The sequence below is a fragment of the Schistocerca piceifrons genome, chromosome 3, assembly GCF_021461385.2.
Source record: "Schistocerca piceifrons isolate TAMUIC-IGC-003096 chromosome 3, iqSchPice1.1, whole genome shotgun sequence".
NCBI lineage: Eukaryota > Metazoa > Arthropoda > Insecta > Orthoptera > Acrididae > Schistocerca > Schistocerca piceifrons.
The window spans coordinates 512,843,346-512,858,481 of record NC_060140.1 but is presented as its reverse complement, the minus strand read 5'-3'; the positions used below and the strand labels follow the sequence as shown (position 1 = coordinate 512,858,481).

General features: G+C 42.7%; 1 protein-coding gene across 1 annotated transcript in view; it reads right to left on the bottom strand.

Annotated features, from left to right (window-relative positions):
• The window catches only part of LOC124789494 (protein yellow-like), a 112,378-nt gene that overhangs the window by 11,354 nt on the left and 85,888 nt on the right, over positions 1-15,136 (bottom strand). Inside the window, exon 5 of the mRNA XM_047256875.1 lies at positions 6,809-7,039. Within this exon, the coding sequence (XP_047112831.1) occupies positions 6,809-7,039 (231 nt within the window). The remainder of the gene's footprint in view (positions 1-6,808; positions 7,040-15,136) is intronic.

The following is a 15,136-nucleotide window of genomic DNA, read 5'->3' as shown; positions in this document are numbered from 1 at the left end:
GTATAGTATTTTTCTGGAGTTGAGCATAAGCAGGTAGTGTGGTCATTTAACAGTATATCTTGGAACGGATGTTTGGGCCTTGGAAGCCGCGTGCAGTGCATCTCACAGCACTTACCAGGGACAGAATTCTGGTCCCAAGAATTTCTCGCACCAGTGTGCAGACAATGCTTTCGGCCGAAGAGGGAAAAAACGGCCTACCTGGACCTGCCTCGAGCCGCAGCTGGAACAGGGGCGCTAGAGAAATCTAGGTCGCCTAGCCAGAGCGTCTGTAATGTGTCGTAAACGCTCTTTATGAACATGGATGGTGGCCATGAAAATTAGCGCGTTTATATGTTCACCGTGGACTGGACACTTTAGAGGGAGTCGTCAGGTGGCGTCGTCCCTTTGCCTAAAGAGTTTTTTTGGGAAGCTTCAGGCCTTTGGAACATTGTTAGAATGGAGCCCAACATTTTTGGAGCTCTGAAATGGTCCATGATGGGACACAAAGGCACTTCTATTAGTTCAACCGATGCCTCTTGTCAGACATGCTGTAACGTTCGAGCCGTCCAGATAATGATCTCTGTGATAAATGCGTTGTTCGCTTTAGAGCTAAACGGAAACTCAAAACATGCTGCCTAAAGTGGCCGTGGAAAATAAACAAGTCGGAAGCACAATGTCTTCTCCTCCCTGTGTGGGAATTTGCTTCTCCAGAAAAGAGAAGAATATTGTTAACTTTAAGGATTGGCCTATGGGTAGAGCAGACGAGTTAGAGGGAAGACCTTGATCTTATGGAGTCTGGTGATTAGCACGAAACCCTTGCAGGGATGGCTGTGTGAGTGCTTTTGTGGAGTTCACCAAGGTTTGATGGAAAGTGAGAAGAGGAGAGACTTGCACTTCTGGTTCAGTCTCTGGTCTGGAGTGGATTCTGATCTTGACTCTTGTTATGAGTGGGTTGCACGGACATTTGTCCTGATTGTGACTTCGCGCTAGCATTAGTCTTGACTGGGCAGCCTGTGTTGAGCACTCAGCTGTACGGACAGTTTAGATCTCAGTCATCTCGGACAACTCGCTGTGCCGAGGGCTGTCATATTTGTGACAGGTCTGCTGCCTTGACGTTTGATCTCCTTGTGTGCACTGCTGTACGAGTCAAATTGGTCCATGATATGACCGGCGAACGGGAGTGTCCCACTCTGGAATCTGCCGAGATTTCGGGGCTCCATTAGAGGATAATTGCGATCCGTCTAAAAGATCGCCAGCTGCGACTTTGCATATTTCGTGCCGGTGATAGCCAAATTACAGGCGTCGCACATCGCTGCTCTGCAGAAACTTCAACTACAACCGTCATTTGCGACAGCGCTACACATCGAGAAAGGGGTGTAGTATTGCTGCCCTGGATTGTTAGGGCAAACAGAATCACAGTGTCGCCACTTGTTCTCAGCTGCACCAACGTTGTATAACTTCTGGGTAGAATAAACCCATCAAAGTGTATTCAGTGTTACATAATTTCAGATTGGGTTATCCATATTTTGAGCCAGAGTAAATAGTTGAATCAGACAAAGCTTACTCTTTCGCAACCAGTCACCACCCACTGGAGTGTTAAGTGTTTGTTGCGTTTATTTGTGTTGCCAACAGTTCATGTTTTATTTGTCATCATGCTTAACACGGATTGCTTGTCCTATTTTTTAATCACTGAACTTGTGCCATCATTTTTATAAAAGATCAAGCCCGTGGCTATGTATTAATCACCCATCAACAGCTGACTACAATAATATGGGAGCCACCGTTTCATCAGTATTATTTCAGCATTCAAGTTAATTTAGATTCTGAAAAGTGTGATAACCTAAAATGCAGGCTGACAACAACAAAGGCAGTCAAAGGGCAAAATCAATTTAGCAGACACATGGGCCAGGTGGTGAAGTAGAAGGCTTGCTAGTTAAAGGGCGTAAACTCATAGTCGCATGTAGCTTTTCGAATCATACTGCCATTAAAATGTAGTCTTGCAATATAATCCTGAAATATAATTCCTCTTGGAACATTTAAAGTCGAGACAGATGTATAGTTAAAATCCAATAATACAAATTAACGGTGCTGCTCTATCGCTAGACTCAACTACACAGGGAGTTTGGAAAACATTCATCCGATGTCTCAAGACTATATCTTCTACGTCAATGAAGAGGGACACTTGAGGTAAAATTTAACTTACGCATTGTAGTGCAAAATTCTATTTCCAAAAGAACCATCTGATTTACAAGGGTGCATCTTGTTTCAGGCATGCACACAGATCCTTGAACTACTTTTTTACAGTTACGTTTGAGATCAATGTTTTCGTTTACCTTCCACAGTCGTTCTGTGTGCCTTAGTACGGAGGTAAGATTAGATTTAGATTAGATTAGATTAGATTAGATTAATACTAGTTCCATGGATCATGGATACGATATTTCGTAATGATGTGGAACGAGTCAAATTTTCCAATACATGACATAATTAAGTTAATTTAACAACATAATTAAGTTAATATAACAACTTTTTTAAATTTTTTTTAAAATTTTTTAATTGTTTTCTTAATTTATATCTAAAAATTCCTCTATGGAGTAGAAGGAGCTGTCATTCAGAAATTCTTTTAATTTCTTCTTAAACACTTGTTGGTTATCTGTCAGACTTTTGATACTATTTGGTAAGTGACCAAAGACTTTAGTGGCAGTATAATTCACCCCTTTCGGTGCCAAAGTTAGATTTAATCTTGAATAGTGAAGATAATCCTTTCTCCTAGTATTGTAGTTATGCACACTGCCATTACTTTTGAATTGGGTTTGGTAAGAGAGTACATATACTGAGAAGCTACTGTGAATATCCCTAGATCCTTAAATAAATGTCTGCAGGATGATCTTGGGTGGACTCCCGCTATTATTCTGATTACACACATTTGTGCAATAAATACTTTATTCCTCAGTGATGAATTACCCCAAAATACGATGCCATATGCAAGCGATGAGTGAAAATAGGCGTAGTAAGCTAATTTACTGAGATGTTTATCACCAAAATTTGCAATGACCCTTATTGCGTAAGTAGCTGAACTCAAACGTTTCAGCAAATCATCAATGTGTTTCTTCCAATTTAATCTCTCATCAATGGACACACCTAAAAATTTGGAATATTCTACCTTAGCTATATGCTTCTGATTAAGGTCTATATTTATTAATGGCGTCATACCATTTACTGTACGGAACTGTATGTACTGTGTCTTATCAAAATTCAGTGAGAGTCCGTTTATAAGGAACCACTTAGTAATTTTCTGAAAGAAATTATTGACAATTTCATCAGTTAATTCTTGTTTGTCAGGTGTGATTACTATACTTGTATCATCAGCAAAGAGAACTAACTTTGCCTCTTCATGAATATAGTATGGCAAGTCATTAATATATATTAAAAACAACAAAGGACCCACGAGCGACCCTTGTGGAACCCCATTCTTGATAGTTCCCAGTTTGAGGAATGTGCTGATCTTTGCATATTATGAGAACTACTTATTTCAACTTTTTGTACTCTTCCAATTAGGCACGAATTAAACCATTTGTGCACTGTCCCACTCATGCCACAATACTTGAGCTTGTCTAGCAGAATTTCATGATTTACACAATCAAAAGCCTTTGAGAGATCACAAAAAATCCCAATGGGTGGTGTTCGGTTATTCAGATCATTCAAAATTTGATTGGTGAAAGCATATATGGCATTTTCTGTTGAAAAACCTTTCGGGAAACCAAACTGACATTTTGTTAGTACTTCATTTTTACAGATATGTGAAGCTACTCTTGAATACATTACTTTCTCAAAATCTCAAACATTCAGATGATAGTCCCACATCATATTTTTAATATCATGATTGGAGTTACTGTATTCATTGCTGTTGGAATGCGGCGTCTTGGTTCACCAAAATATGTTGGAAGGTGAGGCACACAGACATTGTCTTTGAAATATCCATAAAAATGCGTGTACAGTGAGATAATATGTCGGAGGCCAGTGGTGAAATGCGAGATCCGTACGTCCTTTTCTCTATAGGGGATGCAGTGACGTCTGTCGACGAAAACCACGTCGAACAGCTGTAACTGAACTGCACCTATTGAATGGGTGAACGCAAAACGTCTTTTATAGCTCGTTATGACCACCTGGACTCGGCGCACGACGGGTAGTGAACGAACTAGCGAGCTGCATCTGGGAGACCTCTGCTGGTGACCACATGAACCAGCGACTTACAATTTACACCAGGGGAAAGGCTGTACTTAGTTTCAAGGCAGAAGTTAAAACCAACCTCAAGTTTTCATCTTCTTTTACGTAGAAGATATATTCTTGAAAAATCCGGTGTGCCGCGCGGGGTAGGCTAACGGTCTAGGGCGCCTTTTCATGGTCCGCCCGGCTGCCCCCGTCGGAGGTTCGAGTCCTCCCTCGGGCATGGGTGTGTGTGTTGTCCTTAGCGTGAGTTAGTTTAAGTTATATTAAGTAGTGCGTAAGCTTAGGAACCGACCACGTCAACAGTTTGGTCCCATAAGACCTTACCATAAATTTGAATTTGAAAAGTCCGGTGAGTCTCTTTGAAACACATTACATTCCTTATGCAACTGTCATTCCTTTCGCTGTTTTCTCGAAAGCTGACATGGTAAGACCGTAAATATGTAAAAAATTAGAGGCTAATTCTTACAATAAAATAAAAATAGCAAACAGTTACCGCTGATGATGCTATTTATTAAAAACAAATATCACCGTTGTCGGTTTCGAATCGACAGGCTCATCCTCTGAGCACTGTTCACGTTTTAAACTAAGCTGTACGCAATTTTAAACGTGAACGCCATCTGATGGTGAGCCTATCGGTTCGAAACTGGGAATGGCGCCGTTTGTTCTTAATAAATAGCGTTATTAGCATGGATGATTACTGGTCTTACTTAACTGTAAGAATTAAACTGAAACTTCATGGCGGATAAAAACTGTATGTTAGACTGGGACTCGAACCTGGGACGTCTACCTCTTGCGGGCAACTGCTCTACTGACTGAGCTGTTCATGCTAGACCCACGACCCGCCCTCATACCTTCACTTCCGCCGGTAAATTTCTCTTACCTTGCAAACTTCACAGAAGTTGTCCTGCATACCTTGCGGGACTACCAGTGCTTGAACTACCGAAGCTTCTGACCGAAGTACAGCTGTGAGGACGAGCAGTGAGTCGTGCTTGGATAGCTCAACAATAACGACATAGCAAAATGTCACTTCAGGGAACTTAACCCTACAAACCGCATGGCACCAATAGATGCAGGACCCGCGCAAAGAGATTTGTTTGAAATGTAGTTACTTCGAACTTCAACGAAAAACGTCTATACGGAGTTCATAAAACACAGCTTATTCATCTCTATCTAACAAAAATATCCGCACATGGAATGATATGAGTGTGGACGAACATTAACAACCCAATCATACAATCTAGTGTCGCGGCAGTACGGTAAGAGGTGGTTAATGATAGCTTACCTACCACGGGAAAACTACATTCGATATACTTATCGTAAACTTCGTTAAGCAACGAATGCCAAATAATTGACTGCCAATCCCACAGATCTGTAGATAAGGCACAATTCGAAACTGGATATGGACCAGAGGAAAGGTAGGTACAAATCCCTCATTAAATACAATAGATCTTCTCACCAAACTGGAATGGCCCTGACACTGGCACTCTCATCCAACAGGTCGAAACAACAGCGTCGCTTGGTTACTGGAGCAATTCGTGCTTCGCACAGTAGAGAACGAATGACACTCATACCTTGAAAGTATTTAATTTTTAATCAATGAATATTTAAAGATGATTCAAAATCCCAAGTACAGAGAGTGGATACAGGATTGTCTCGACACAACCCTCCGATATTGAATATTTTTGGTCCATGTGATCTACTTCGGAGAATTACAAGCCAGCCTGAGAACGGAGTGCTAAGGGGGAACAAGTACTGGGTGGAATGGAACAGGACTTCATTGCAGCAGTTCAACAGATTACCTCAGTTTCTGAGAACGATCCTTCTCACACTGAGGAAAATTCAATTTGTTTTATTTATTCATTTTAAGAATGTGTCTCGGTTTAGTCATTTTGCAGACAAAAATTTGTTTTCCCAGCGGGTTCTCTATTTTTTTCTCGTTTTCCAAGAACTCATTCTCCATATTCATTTTAATTGTGAGAAATACCGTGTACGGAAAGATTTTAGTTCCATGAAAATATATACTTGTCTATAAATTATATTTAGCTAACAGTAGGGATTTCAAAAGAGCTTCACAAGAAGATGAAGAAGGAATTAATTTCCCAGTAAATCTTTTAAACACCAAGAAAACATTTTTTCACTAAGGAAACTTGTTTATAACTGAACACCAACAATACGAGACTGGAATAGAAGGGAGAACCGGTAGAAGTACTCAAAGTACCCTCCGCCACACACCATCAGGTGGCTTGCGGAGTATGGATGTAGATGTAGATGTAGACGTTGGAGAATTCAGGCGGGAGAAGGCTGGACAGTGACTGATGAGGGCTGTAGGGAGAGAAGGGAGCACCCCCCACCCCTCAAAGAGAAGGTCATCCAGTAAAGCATTTGACCACGAAAGTCAAAGGTCGTAGGTTCGAGATCGGGTCCAACATACAATTGTAACCTGCTAGGACACTTCAAATCGGCGCACACTCCGCTGCAGAGTGAAAATTCTTTTTGGAAGAAATAATCTTTGTGTAAGCCTTTATCTTCAGCGTCAAGAGAACGGCATTTCCTCTTCGTAGAACTGTTTTCGAGTAGTCTAGAGAGCGGCGCCAGCTGGTACCTGGAAGTAGTGGAAGTTGCTGTCGACGAGCGATCGGTCGCGCAGCACGCGCGTCGAGACGGCGAATTCCCTGTGGCTGGCCAGCGGGTGGAAGAGCAGCACGCGGAAGCCGTCCTCCTGCGGGGGCGTCAGCGCCATGCCGAACACGCCCTCCGACCACCACTGGAAGTTCATGCCCGCGATGTTGAAGTCACCGCGCAGCGGGTCCGGCAGGAAGAAAGGGTGTGTCACCTGTCCACACACGTAAACCGACACTGGTTACCGTCATGGATCCGCAGCACACTACACACAGATTAGCCTATACACTAGTACACTTAGGTGTTTCCATTTCTGCAAGTAGCTGTCCAAGTAGATATCACAAATACCAAAAATATGATCGGGCACTCTTTCTTCGACTGTTGAAGGTGTGAGGCGTTGTCTCTACACAAATAACGAATTGCCTTCCGGTGTCTCTTTCCCTTTAATTTTGTTCCCCTCGGACACCCAGATTACGGTTAGTGACTGATGCTGTGATGTGGGTGGTGCGGTCAACGAGGACCTATACCAAAATTAAGCACACCAGCAGAAGATCCTGGAGGAAGGCCATGAGAAACTTGCCGAACATCACTTTTTACTTAGAAATCTATACAACTAATTTCCTAAACATCAAAACTCTTTACTAACATGTTACAATGTCAAAAAAAGCTTATTTGTTTTAGTTGTAAATATTTGTCATGTATTATTGTTTTTCTGACGTGTTTTACATCCTGAAGGACCTCCTCACTATTGATTAGTTGGAATGAAAGTAAATCTAATCTAATCCAAGCATTAATGTCTCTTTTTCTTTACAACAATATAAACTTTTAAAGAACCCAAGGCATACATTTCTCTCTTTTGAATCTTTAGTCATGACTCAAGATTTTCCTCTCACAAGAAGGAAGTATATCAAACATGAATAAATTACAGTTGGTCAGGCCGAAGTCGGAACGCGGCGCAAGCCCTCAGGCAGCACAATAAACTCAGGGGTACATCTACATCTACATACATACTACGCAATCCACCACACGGTGCGTGGCGGAGGGTACCTCGCACCACAACTAACATCTTCTCTCCCTGTTCCACTCCCACACAGAACGAGGGAAAAATGACTGCCTATATGCCTCTGTACGAGCCCTAATCTCTCTTATCTTATCTTTGTGGTCTTTCCGCAAATATAAGTTGGCAGCAGTAAAATTGTACTGCAGTCAGCCTCAAATGCTGGTTCTCTAAATTTCCTCAGTAGCGATTCACGAAAAGAACGCCTCCTTTCCTCTAGAGACTCCCACCCGAGTTCCTGAAGCACTTCCGTAACACTCGCGTGATGATCAAACCTACCAGTAACAAATCTAGCAGCCCGCCTCTGAAAATGGTTCAAATGGCTCTGAGCACTATGGGACTTAACATCTTAGGTCATCAGTCGCCTAGAACTTAGAACTACTTAAACCTAACTAACCTAAGAACATCACACACATCCATGCCCGAGGCAGGATTCGAACCTGCGACCGTAGCGGTCGCCCGGTTCCAGACTGAAGCGCCTAGAACCGCTCGGCCACACCGGCCAGCCCCGCCGCTGAATTGCTTCTATGTCCTCCCTCAATCCAACCTGATAGGGATCCCAAACGCTCGAGCAATACTCAAGAATAGGTCGTATTAGTGTTTTATAAGCGGTCTCCTTTACGGATGAACCACATCTTCCCAAAATTCTACCAATGAACCGAAGACGACTATCCGCCTTCCCCACAACTGTCATTACATGCTTGACCCACTTCATATCGCTCTGCAATGTTACGCTCAAATATTTAATCGACGTGACTGTGTCAAGCGCTACACTACTAATGGAGTATTTAGACATTACAGGATTCTTTTTCCTATTCATCTGCATTAATTTACATTTATCTATATTTAGAGTTAGCTGCCATTCTTTACACCAATCACAAATCCTGTGCAAGTCATCTTGTATCCTCCTACAGTCACTCAGCGACGTCATCTTCCCGTACACCACAGCATCATCAGCAAACAGCCGCACATTGCTATCCACCCTAACCGAAAGATCATTTATGTAGTTAGAAACAACAGCTGACCTACCACACTTCCCTTGGGCACTCCAGATGATACCATCACCTCAGATGAATACTCATCATCGAGGACAAGGTCCTGGGTTCTATTACTTAAGAAGTCTTCGAGCCACTCACATATTTGGGAACCAATCCCATATGCTCATACCTTAGTTAGGGTTCTGCAGTGGGGCACCGCGTCAAACGCTTTCAGGAAGTCAAGGAATATCGCATCCGTCTGATACCCTTCATGCATGGTTCGCAAGCTATCATGTGAAAAAAGGGCGAGTTGCGTTTCGCAGGAGCGATGCTTTCTGAAGCTCTGCTGATGCATGGACAGCAACTTCTCTGTCTCAAGGAAATTCATTATATTCGAACTGAGAATATGTTCGAGAATCCTGCAAAAAACTGATGTTAAGGATATTGGTCTGTAATTTTGAGGATCCGTCCTTCTACCCTTCTTATACACAGGCGTCACCTGCGCTTTTTTCCAGTCGCTCGGGATTTTACGTTGGGCAAGAGATTCTCGATAAATGCAAGCTAAGTAAGGAGCCAATGCAGTAGAGTACTCTCTGTAAAACCGATTTGGAATCCCATCAGGACCTGGCGATTTATTTATTTTCAACCCATTCAGCTGCTTCACAAACCCTGGGATGCCTATCACTATGTCCTCCATACGGGAATCTGTACGAGACTCAAACGGCGGTATGTTTGTACGATCCTCCTGCGTGAAAGATTTCTCAAATGCGGGGTCTGTCCCCGCGCAGGGAATTCAAGGAAGACACAGGTCTGATGCAGCACGGGGCAGCAGTAGCACCGGCAAGCACGTTGCGACAACATCCACATTACTCAGTCCCACAAGGCCAGTTCTGAGCACTCCGTTAGAAAAATGCCCGCGCCGGAAATAATGGCCTTGCACGGCTGCTCACACCGTCCGCTCAGCTTCCACTTCCCGTCCGCCCATCGGAACCTCTCTCTCCAGCCCAGAGTCCGCTAACCAAAGATTATCTCATGAGCAAGGACAGTGTACCGCTCACTGAACGCGAGGTATCGACCACGCTGCACTGCTGAGCGGGTGAAGAAGCTAGGAGATGGAAACTGTTGTGTATTATTGTAAGTCGTGGTAGGGCTGGGAGAGCAGGATGGGAGGATGAGAAACAAAATGGATCGGTGACTCTGTCGAGTCGTTGAGCATCGGAAAGTATACGTGTGAGACAGAGACAGGAGCTAAAAAAGAGGTGGCTAGGCTGTACTAATAAAAGTTTGATTGGTATGTTGGAGCCTTGATGTAACTGTAGGGATTCTGAGACTACGCCTACATCTACATGTACGTGATTACTCTGCTGTTCACAATAAAGTGCCTGTTAAAGGGTTCAATGAGCCACCTTCATGCTGTCTCTCTACCGTTCCACTCTCGAACGCCGGCCAGAGTGGCCGTGCGCTTCTAGGCGCTACAGTCTGGAGCCGAGCGACCGCTCTGGTCGCAGGTTCGAATCCTGCCTCGGGCATGGATGTGTCTGATGTCCTTAGGTTAGTTAGGTTTAAGTAGTTCTAAGTTCTAGGCGACTGATGACCTCAGAAGTTAAGTCGCATAGTGCTCAGAGCCATTTGAACCACTCTCGAACGGCACCCGAAAAAAAGCGAGCACTTAAATTTTTCTGTGCGAGCCCTGATTTCTCTTATTTTATCGTGATGATCATTTCTTCCTATGTAGGTGGGTGCCAACAGATTTGTTTTCGCAATCGGGGGAGAAAACTGGTGATTGAAATTTCATGAGAAAATCCCTAGCAACTAAAAACGCCTTTGTTTTAATGATTGTCACTCCAATTCACGTATCATGCCTTTGACAGTATCTCCCCCTATTTCGCGACGATACAAAACGACCTGCCCTTATTTGTACTTTTTCGATGTCATCCTTCAGTCCCACCCGATGCGGATCCCACACCGCACAGCAATACTCCAGAATATGGCGGACAAGCGTAGTGTAAGCAGTCTTTTTGGTAGACCTGTTGCACCTTCTAAGTGTTCTGCCAATGAATCGCAGTCTTTGGTTCGCTCTACCCACAATATTATCTATGTGGTCGTTCCAATTACAAATATGTAATTGTATTCCCTAAGTATTTAGTTGAATTTACAGCCTTCAGATTTGTGTGGCTTATCACGTAATCGAAATTTAGCTGATTTCTTTTAGTACTCATGTGAATAACTTCACACTTTTCTTTATTCAGGGCCAGTTGCCACTTTTCGCACCATACATATATCTTATCTAAATCATTTTGGAAGTCGTTTTGATCATCTGATGACTTTACAAGACGGTAAATGACAGCATCATCTACAAACAATCTAAGACGGCTACTCAGATTGTCTCCTATGTCGTTAATATAGATCAGGAACAATAGAGGGCCTATAACACTTCCTTGGGGAACGCCGGATATTACTTCTGTTTTACTTCCTTGGGGAACGCCGGATATTACTTCTGTTTTACTCGGTGACTTTCCGTCTATTACTACGAACTGTAGACTGTAGTTGCTAGGTTGTCAGCACGTTCTGGGTAACGGATGGGGGATGTGTTCAATTTTCCTTGGGATAGGATGTGGAACGATGGGGGTGGGGATGTGTTAGTACAGGCACGACAACGGCGGTTGTCGGTCGCGACATAGCCAACTTTATGGTGTTGGGTGTATCATAGATTCCACTCTGAGTATGCGCTTTTCTCGGCGTTCCCGGATGCGCTACCGAATCGATTATTCCTCGACGCCTCAGGATGTGTCCTATCAACCGAACCGCTCTTTGTTCTTTTTGTTGTGCCATAAACTTCTTTGGTCTCTAATTCTTTGCAGTACCTCCTTATTAGTTATCCGTCTACCAAACCAGTATTCAGCGTTCTTTGTAGCGCCCATTTCAAAAGCACTTCTTGTCTGAACTGTTCATCGTCCGCATTTGACTTTCGTTTAAGTATATGCTCCAGACAAATTCGTTCACAAATACATCCTAACACTTAAATTTACATCAGATGTTAACAGTTTTCTTTTTTTCAAAAAGGCTTTTCTTATGACTACTAGTCTACATTTTATATCCTCTCTACTTCGGCCATCTACCCAAATAGCAAGCCGGCCGCAGTGGCCGAGCGGTTCTAGGCGCGTCAGTTTGGAACCGCGCTGCTACTACCGTTAGAAGCCTGCCTCGGGCATGGTTGTGTGTGATGTCCTTAGGTTAGTTAGGTTTAAGTAGATCTAAGTCTAGGGGACTCATGACCTCAGATGTTAAGTCCCATAGTACTCAGAGCCATTTTGAACCAAATAGGTAAACACGTCTATTAGTTTTAATGCCTCAGAATCATCATATTTGATTGGACTACTTTCCATTAACTATGTTTTACTTCCGTTGATATTCATCTTATAACTTCATTTCACTCACTAATCTGTTTTGTTCAACTGCACTTCAAAGTCCTTTACTGTCGGTGACAGAATTACAACGTCATTGGCTAACCTCAGTTTCTTTTTCTTGGACTTTAATTCTCTTCCCAAACTTCTCATTGCTTTCCTTTAGTGCTTGCTCAATATATAGGATGAGATAGGTGGATAAGTTATAGCCATGTCGCACTCTATTCTCCACCATTGCTTACACTACATGTTCTTCGAGTCTTCCAGGCAACAATGCCGAAAGCCTTCTCTAAAGCCGGCCGGAGTGGCCGAGCGGTTCTAGGCGCTACAGTCTGGAACCGCGCGACCACTACGGGCGCAGGTTCGGATCCTGCCTCGGGCATGGATGTGTGTGATGTCCTTAGGTTAGTTACGTTTAAGTAGTTCAAAGTTCTAGGGGACTGATGACCTCGGAAGTTAAGTCCCATAGTGCTCAGAGCCATTTGAACCAACATTCTCTAAATCTACAAGTACTGTAGGTAAACATAGGTTAGCTTTTTCCAGTCTCTCCTCTGGTATACATGGTAGGGTCAATACTGCCTCGCTCGCTCCTAAATTCCTCGTGCAAGATCAGCTTCTACCAGCATTACCAGTTGTCTATAAATTACGCATAGCGTACAAGTGTTTTGTAAGCAAGATTTATTAAATAGGTAGTTCGGTAACATTCACACAAGTCAGCACCTGCGGTGTTTGGTATGGCAATTATTGCGTTATCCTTGAAGTCTGATTATATTTACCCTGCGTATCTTGCATACGTGATCGAATAATTTTGTCCCAATAATTCTGAAGGAATATCATCTACTACCAGAGCCTTGGATCAGCTTAGGTCTTTCAAATCTCTGTCAATATCTTCTCGCAATATTACATCACCTATCCGCTCTACATACCTTCCATTTCCTTAACATTGTTTTTAAGTTTGTTTCTTTTGCACGGCCCTTCTGTATGCTTCTTTCACCCCCAGGCTTGTCTTCTTCACTTGATAGCGAATTGCCATTTATGCTCTTTATATTCACACGGCTGCTTTTCCTCTGACTAAAGTTCTACTTTCTTTTCCTATGGCTTTTAGTTATACTACTGCGAATGTACCCGATGTTCTGTCTTACGCGTATTACTGAATACTGTTTGGCTCGCTCATTACTTCGTGAATTGGCTAACTCACGACAATCTTCGCCGAGCATTACATGGTACTGACTGCTGTGTAGCTATACCAAACGGACACATTCACCACTAAATCGGTGCTAGTGACTGCAACACGGTTACTAGACAACTGTGGCGGGAAGAGTCTGGAAACTTCGATAAGGCATCGTATTATATCTACGACGCTTTCACACAAGAACACGGCCTCTAGAAGAAAAGGACACGAACCCTTAAATGGATATCTATTAAAGTGACTGATAAGGAAGTACCCGAGATGAAACACGAAAACCCAAGCACAATAATGAAATATTATTAGATTTGTCTAGCATTTAACCTGTTGAAATTTGGCAGATTCACTTACGTTCCAGTATCTCCCACACTGACGGATTTTTCATGTATATTCAGAGACGTATCTTCGACGCGAATGAGAATGTCATATACTTGAAAAATTCCTGCAGGTAACACTGACAAAGAGCATTGATGGTTCGCAGTGGCGCAGAGTACGCTGTTAACTCAAACCGTTCTGGAATTTCTACTACTATCACCCATTCTAGACATGTCTCTAGGACAGTCATAAATTTCAAGTTCACCTTTCCGTTTCTCAGAGAGATTAATTCGAAAGTTTTTACTGATGTCTTGAAGGACGAAAGAAAAAAAAACGTAAACGATTACTCAGTAACAGTTAGAATACGCCTGAAATGTTGGCGAGCGACATCATTTTTACGTTACTCACCTTTTTTGTTCTCTTTCCCTATCGTTCACACAGCTCCTAAGTTCGCAATGTGAACTAGAAGACTATTGAATTGTAATAAAGCAACTTTAATTTTATCGATTCGTTGAAAACTGGGTAGATCTGCCGAGTCATTTATTACACTCTCATTTTCCGCACAGAGAACGCAACTAAACGTTTAACTACTTAATTTAATCCGTTAAATGCTATTACTTGTAAAATTATGTCCACAGGAACATCGTTTTCTCATGAGAACTATGGATTTTATCCGTAGTTTAGAAGTCTCTTGCACTTACACTGTTGTGTTTTTTTTCCTAGTGGTGTCACCTGTTAAACATTTTACTATAATAATAATATTAATTATATTATTATATTGTTGTTATTAGTCTGTTGTTATGTAAGTTTTGATTTTAATACGCTTCGAATGCATTTAGGAACACTGAAGAAAGCGACTTATCTTCAGTTAGTCTGTGGTCAGGAACTGCATCGTCACTGTAGGTACATCCACCTTATCTTCAGTTAGTCTGCGGTCACGAATTGGATCACCACTATACATTCATTGTTTATCTGTTACCATAAACCACCCGACAGATCTAGGGATCTTTCTGACTATGGGAGTAGCCCAACACCAAGCAGACAATTCATAGACACACATGCTATGTGTGAACGAGCATTTTCCTTTTGAAAAATGGCATCACTGCCAGAGATACGCTATGTGATCAAAAGAATCCGGATACCCCCCAAAACATACGTTTTTCATATCAGGTGCAGCGTGCTGCCACCTACTGGCAGGTACTCCATATTAACGACCTCAGTAGTCATTAGACATCGTGAGAGAGCAGAATGGGGCGCTCCGCAGAATTCACGGACTTCGATCGCGTGCAGGTGATTGGGTGTCACTTGTGTCATACGTCTGTACGCGGGATTTCCACCCTCCTAAACATCCATAGATCCACTGTTTCCGATG